The 7,249-nt window shown below is 45.6% G+C and overlaps 1 protein-coding gene across 1 annotated transcript in view; it reads left to right on the top strand.

Annotated features, from left to right (window-relative positions):
* Positions 1-5,700: 5,700 nt before the first annotated feature.
* The window catches only part of LOC143029893 (uncharacterized), a 2,068-nt gene continuing 519 nt past the window's right edge, over positions 5,701-7,249 (top strand). The window contains exons 1-2 of the mRNA XM_076193072.1: positions 5,701-6,529; positions 6,579-7,249. The exon at positions 6,579-7,249 is cut by the window's right edge and continues 519 nt beyond it. Coding sequence (XP_076049187.1) covers positions 5,701-6,529; positions 6,579-7,249 — 1,500 coding nt within the window. The remainder of the gene's footprint in view (positions 6,530-6,578) is intronic.

The raw sequence follows: 7,249 nt of genomic DNA, 5'->3' as shown, positions 1-7,249 counted from the left end.
GTTAACTTGCAACTAACACTAGCGGCTACTAAACTAGTCCCGTATCAACGAAGCTTACGCTAACTGGAAACCCGTAGCTCCATAGCGGTTGCTAATAGGGTCAAATTAGTTAACACCTACTTCTTTCGTTAGTATGCGACATAAAGCTAGTTACATTAACAGAGTGAGCTTTTGTAAATAAGACTGTGGATACGAGGCAGTAGATAAAGGTTGGCTTGCATAACTAGATTAGCTTAACTAGGAGTTTAGCAACTCTGCCGAAGCTGTACGCTTACCAAGCAGGCTGCAAACGAGGCCTTAGCAAATGTGAAGCTTTACGACTTGGAAGGAAGTGGAGGAGGAGAAGGAGGAGGAGGAAGAGGAAGAGGAAAAAGAAGAGGAGGAAGAAGAGGAGGAGGTAGACGAAGAGGAGGAAAGGGATTAGGGGAAGGATGAAAAGGAAGATGAGGGGGAGGACGACGACAGAGATGAGGACGAGAAGGAAAGGGCACAGGAAGGAGATGAAGAGGAGGGCGAGGAAGAGGACAAGGAGGATCACAACAAGGAGGATGACGACGACTGGGAGGACAATGAAAAGGACGATGAGAAGAACAAAAAGGAGAAAGAGATGATGAGGAAGAGTACGGCTACGAGGAGGACAGTGAGGAGAAAGAGGAAGAGGAGGACGAAGAAGAGGGAGAACAAGAACGACGACGAGGAGGAAGAAAAGGAGGAGGAGAAGAAGGAGGAGAAGGAGGAGGAGGAGGAGGAGGAGGAGGAGGAGGAGGAGGAGGAGGAGGAGTAGTAGTAGTAGGAGTAGGAGTAGTAGTAGTAGTAGTAGTAGTGGTAGTGGTAGTGGTAGTAGTGGTAGTAGTAGTGGTAGTAGTAGTGGTAGTAGTAGTGGTAGTAGTGGAAGTAGTAGCAGCAGCAGCAGCAGCAGCAACACCCGCCGCCGCTGCCGGCTCTGCCTTATAGATCAGGAGCCGCAGTAAAAGATAAGTTAGCCAGGCCATTGGCAACAACTGGCGGCTCTTTGAGGGCTTCTCTCTCTATCGATCTAACTTCTCTATTTCCATCTTCATTTTCATCTCCATCTCTATCTCCATCTTCAAATCCCTCTTCCTCTCTCTTACTCTTTTTCTTCCTACCTCTCCCTTTGTTTTTCTTTTCTCTGTCTTTCTCTCTTCCTTTCTCTTTCTCTTTTTCCCATTTCGATTCGGACACATTTGTGCCATCTTCCACTCTTCTCCTTCTTTTGCGCCTCCCAACTTTTACCTCAGATTTCCCTCGACACGTTTCCCCTTTCCATTCTCGAACTCTTCCGTCTTCTTCCTCTTGTTTTTTATCCAACCTAATGACCTCTTTTTCCTCCTCCTCGTTCTCCTCCTCCTCCTACTCCTCCTCCTACTCCTCCTCCTCGTTCTCCTCCTCCTCCTCCTCCTCCTCCTCCTCCTCCTCCTCCTCCTCCTCCTCCTAAAAATCTTCTCTCCTTCCCTCTCTGACCTTGACGTCAAGAAATCTTGTATATTGTTTCCTATCGCTCACGAAAATTGTGCTTCCGTGCGGCCTCCCTACGTCCATACTTAGTTTCTTTCGGCTAAGATCCTCCCCAGTCTTCATTCTTGAGGTCACCTCGCGTGTAACCAAGACAAAAGAAGAGTGATCAACCCTCAATCACGAATTTCCACTCCCTCTGAGGATGGATGTGTCCACACTTGTGCTAACGACATGTGATAAACTGTATTAAATAATGCATTGTAGTTGTTTGTGTGTACGTGTGTGTGTGTGTACGTGTGTGTGTGTGTGTGTGTGTGTGTGTGTGTGTGTGTGTGTGTGTGTGTGTGTGTGTGTGTGTGTGTGTGTGTGTGTGTGTGTGTGTGTGTGTGTGTGTGTGTGTGTATTTGTGTGTGTGTGTGTGTGCGTGCGTACATGCGTGCGTGCGCGCCCGCCCGCGCGCGCGTGTGTCCATGCATGTGTGTATGTGAATATGTGTGTAAATGTGTGTGTGAATGTGATGTGTGTGTGTGTGTACGTGTATGTGCATGTATATATATCTGTGTGTGTGTGTGTGTGTGTGTGTGTGTGTGTGTGTGTGTGTGTGTGTGTGTGTGTGTGTGTGTGTGTGTGTGTTCACTTTGGTCTTTTTTGGATCACGTGTTGGACTCGAGATCGACAGCTATTTCCCTCCCGGAAGAGAGCTCAGAGCTCGTATGACCGATCTATGGGTAATGCTATGACCTTACACACACACACACACACACACCCAACTCCCCGCCCACGAGAGTTGGAGTAACGACTCGAAGCGCAGCGATACTGAAATAATTTCAGCCCTGGGCAGGATTCGAACCAGGTACCGCCGTCACCCCCGTGCTGACAGTCTAAGACACTACCAACCGCGCCACCGAGTCGTGTGTGTGTGTGTGTGTGTGTGTGTGTGTGTGTGTGTGTGTGTGTGTGTGTGTGTGTGTGTGTGTGTCTGTCTGTCTGTCTGTCTGTCTGTGTGTGTGCGTGTGTACGTGTGTACGTGTGTACGTGTGTGTGTGTGTGTGTGTGTGTGTGTGTGTGTGTGTGTGTGTGATGTTGTGTACGTGTATGTGTGTGTGTGTGTGTGTGTGTGTGTGTGCACGTTCTGTGTGTGTGTGTGTGTGTGTGTGTGTGTGTGTGTGTGTGTGTGTGTGTGTGTGTGTGTGTGTGTGTGTGTGTGTGTGTGTGTGTGTGTGCACGTTCGTGTGCATGCACCTTTTTCTTTCTTTATATATATTTAAGTATTCTTATGCTCTTACATAGAAAAATAAAAACTCGTATGAACAGGAGAGCTATTGGAGATATATACGTAATGGACGAAGATGGGAGGGAGTGGGAGAGGGACAGAGGTGGGAGCGGGGGGGAAGAGGGGGAGAGGTAGAGGGGGGAGAGGGGGGAGAGGTAGAGGGGAGAAAGGGGACAGAAGGCGTTATAGAGGCGCACAACTATCCCTTCCTTTAGAGTAAAATGATCTGAAGCATACACTGTGACAAACTATACATCGCTCCATCATTGCAAGACTGTCGTAACTCAAAAATTTCAAGTATAGAGTTACAATGGTTTATAAGGACGCCGAATAATTCTGCGTCTTTTGGTAATAAAGTCGTAAGTCTAAGTGGAGTCCTATTTACCTAATCAAGATGGTAAGTTTTATTGCTTAGGGTAAAATTATTAAAGTTATAGGATTTAGATACTTTAAAATGCTTCTCCTGAAAAATCACGAAATTTGAGTTACGACAGTCTTGCAATGATGGAGCGACATACTTTTTCTTGTTAATACCAAACGCTTTTCTTCAGCTAAGGGAAGAACCTAGAATGAAACTGATTCTAGATTAATGTAGATGCCGTCAAGTGATTAAATTATTTTTCTTTAGCCAGAAATAAATCTGTAAAGTTGGGCACCATGGTAATGAGGTTCAGTCCAGAGAGGGGTTATCACACTGAGCTATTTTTCCTCTAACATCGGATTCATCGGCAGTACCGCCCACCTACAGCACTTTTTCCGCCGTAAAACCACTATGGCCAACTATTTTGCTTTCTCAGCAAAAATATGTGGAATGTCATTTGATATGCTGGAGGAAGATTATTTTTCTCCAGCATTTCAGAGTCTCTCCGAAGAGCTGAGGGCTGCAAATCTGCCCCAACAGTCGGAAGAAAAAAGCCCAGTGTGATAACACCATAATGGACTTGCAAGCGTCAGAGCTTCAGGCCAACTCTAACCACGGTGACCGTCTCGTACATGCATCCTTCGGCAGAGACACTGAATTAGGGTTTATGAACTCCAGGGCACTTATGCAGTTTTTAGAGGTCTTCTTCTGCAACTATATATATATGTATATGTATGTATATATATACATATGTATGTATATATATGTTTATATATGTATATATCTGTTTATATGTGTATATATGTTTATATATGTTTATATATGTTTATATATGTATATATATGTTTATATATGTATATATATGTGTATGTGTGTATATGTATATATATATATATGTATATACATATGTATGTATGTATATATATGTTATATATATGTGTGTATCGCGACCTTTGGGGAGAATAAGAAAGAAAACAAGGAGCCAAAAAGAAAAAGAAGGAGAAGAAGAAGGAAGAGAGCAGAACAACCCCGACCCACTCCTACCCTACCCTCTGAATACTACTTGCGTCTCTTCCATCATAGATTAGGCCTCTTAAGTCACATCACTCATAAGCACCCACAATGAAGAGAGTGAAAAATCTTCGACAGAAACCAATACTCGAAGACGAGCTGGTGTAAGGGAAAATCGCCACTTAATCGTCTAAACAACCAGCCCTCTTAAATAGCGCACTGTTCGAGTGCGCTTCGAAGCTTTACTTGAAACGAGCTGCCACGTATGACGACCGAGGTTACGTGCGTCCCGGACAGCCATGGGTTTAGCAGAGAGAACTTGGTGACTGCACCTAGTCCACTACTCCCTCTTCACTCTAATACTGGCGTGTTACATCGACTGGACGTCGTTTGTCTCCAACTTTGCCTTCTGCTCTGCCAGAGTCGTCATCGCTCAGCTCCAAAACCCTGATCATCTGCCGAAGCTTTCTACGAGTAGTTTAAGTGTTTACATGTGGAGACAATTCGAGTGAGCTACGACCGAACTGACCTAAGGTGAAACAGTTGGTGTTATTTTTCCCTATTCTTCAAGTTGATTTGATAGTGCATTGTGGAAGGACCAGAATTATAAACTTCCAGTGCAATCCTGTGTTTTCTTGCTTGTCCTACGAGTCTATAAACGAACCGAGAGTTCTGAAGAAGGCTGTGGTGGTCCGCACCTAGTTTCAGAACTAAAGGACCTAATTGGTCCTTTACATGTGGCGACCGTGACAGGACTAGACTCGTAACGACTCGTAAGGTTGGTGATTTGTCTGTTGGCACCTTGAGCGTGCAAACCGTTCATTTGAATTTGTTTAGAGTGATTTCTGTCGTCTTGACACTTGCTCGACTGTGGTCGAGGCACCTTGAGCGTGCAAATTGTCCATTTAAATTGTCGTTTCTAGTGGTTTCTGCCATCTTGGCATTTTGCTCGACTATGCTTGTGGCACTTTGAGCGTGCAAACTGTCCATTTAAGTTGTTTGTCTTTCAGAGTGATTCTAGGCGGTCAGTCTACGTAGTACTGTAGCAACGGAAGCAAAAAGCTCCAGTTACTACGTCGTTTTTGTTTAGTCAGTAGGGTGTTGTTTAGGACAGTTAGTCCTTTCGTCAGCTGGACGACCATAGTTTGTTCCGTATTGAAATTTTGGTGTATTTATATTTTTCGTTAACTTCAGTTACACAACTTTTCCTCTGTACTTGACCTTAATTTGTGCTGTTTATTGTCTTAGTATTTTGTTAATCGTAGCCATACTCCCAAGAATGTCTAAGTTTACTTCTATCGAAGAACTCAAGGCCCAGGCCGAATCCATCGGTTTTAAAGGTGACGATATTGGCCGCTTTGTTTTAAATCAACAGGCATTTGAAAGGGATGAAAGAACCAAAGAACGCGAGCGAGAACGGGATAAGGAACAGCGAGAACGGGATAAGGAACAGCGAGAACACGAAAGGGAACAGCGAGAACATGAAAGGGAACAGCGAGAACACGAAGAGAAAGAAAAGAAGGAACAGCGAGAACATGAAGAGAAAGAAAAGAGGGAACAGCGAGAACACGAAGAAAAGATGGCTAAATTACAACATGAAAAGGAAATTGAGCTTGCCAAACTTGCACCCGACTCCCGTTACCAGCCTACTAGCCAGGACATCTTCGTCAAGCGGCCCGACCTCCCCATGTACCAAGAAGGAGAAGACATAGCCTCGTACCTCTCTAGGTTCGAAAGGGTAGCAAACCTGCTCCAAATTGAGGAAGATTCGCTTGCCGCCAGGTTGGGCAGCACATTAACAGGTAAGGCTGCTGAATTGTATTCTACGTTTGATTTGGCAACGATAAGCAATTTTTCCCTCCTTAAGCATGCATTGCTCACAGGATTTGACAAGACTCCCGAACGCTATAGATTGGACTTCAGGAACGACAAGATTCGCGTCGGGGAAAATTACCGACAATTTGCTACCCGTCTACGACAGCTATTCGACAACTGGCTGGAGGCGTGCAAGGTCCCCAAGACATTCGAAGCTCTAAGACAATTTGTTGTCTTAGATCAGTTCCTTGCTTCTCTCATTCCAGATATACGCCTCTTCATCAAGGAACAGAGTGTAACCTCCCTAGAATCGGCGGTGGCAAAGGCGGATGATTGGGCCTCCGCCCATAAGGCCTATCCAAAGCCGAATACTAACTATGTTTCCGGTAAGACTTCTTTTCCTCGTAGGAAAACTAATGTGGCCGAATCTTTACCTCCCCCTAGCCATGGCTCAACCCATCAAGATACAAAAGGCGGTGCCTTCCGTACGCCCATGAGGTGTTTCAACTGTGGCGAAGAAGGACATCATCGATCTCGTTGTCCAAAGAATCCCCGTGCATTCAAAGACAAAAGAGGCCCAATCTCAATTCAAGGTAGGGTTTTGCATGAGTAACAGGACCACCCCATGTTTCACCGTTGCAGGAACTATCAATGGCTCTTGGACTTCTACCATAGTCAGGGACACTGGATGCAACTGTGTCCTGGTCTCCGAAGAAGCTGTCCCAGACGCAGATGTGTCCCTGTGCCCAAAGGTATCTGTAGCAGACTTTTTGGGACGAGTTAACGAGTTTCTTGTTGTCCGCTGCTATATCCGCTGTCCATACTACGAGGGATGGGTTGACGCAGTCAGAGCCCCTATGAAGTGCGCAAGCGTCTTGATCGGCAACGTTCCTGGGGCACGGGATCCTAGTAAACCTGACCCCTTTCTTTTCAAACCCCATGCTAGCTCTTTAGACACTACTACACATTCAACTCTTCCTACAGGCATGCAAACATCCATTGCCGCCGCTACCCCTATCACGAAGACGGTCCCACCTCCTACATTAACTCAAGAGTCCACTTTCCAGATCAACGCTGTCGAGACTCGCAGGTCCAAGATGAAGAGAGTTCATCCTCTTCAGATGCCTGCCCTTCAACCCCTGTCTGTTACCCCTGAAGAGTTCTGTAGTCTACAGGAATCCTGTCCCACTCTGGCTGGATTGTGGGATAAAACAAAATCTGAGGAGATGGATCAGACGAAGAATGGTTCCTCCTTCCAGTATCTCAAGATAGATGGTTTACTGTACCGAAAATGCGTATTATCTACGCATGTT

This window comes from Oratosquilla oratoria, chromosome 1 (assembly GCF_046742065.1).
Source record: "Oratosquilla oratoria isolate Oo_2021 chromosome 1, ASM4674206v1, whole genome shotgun sequence".
NCBI classification, from domain to species: domain Eukaryota; kingdom Metazoa; phylum Arthropoda; class Malacostraca; order Stomatopoda; family Squillidae; genus Oratosquilla; species Oratosquilla oratoria.
Note: the sequence above shows the minus strand (reverse complement) of the source record. Positions and strands in the feature narration are given on the sequence as shown.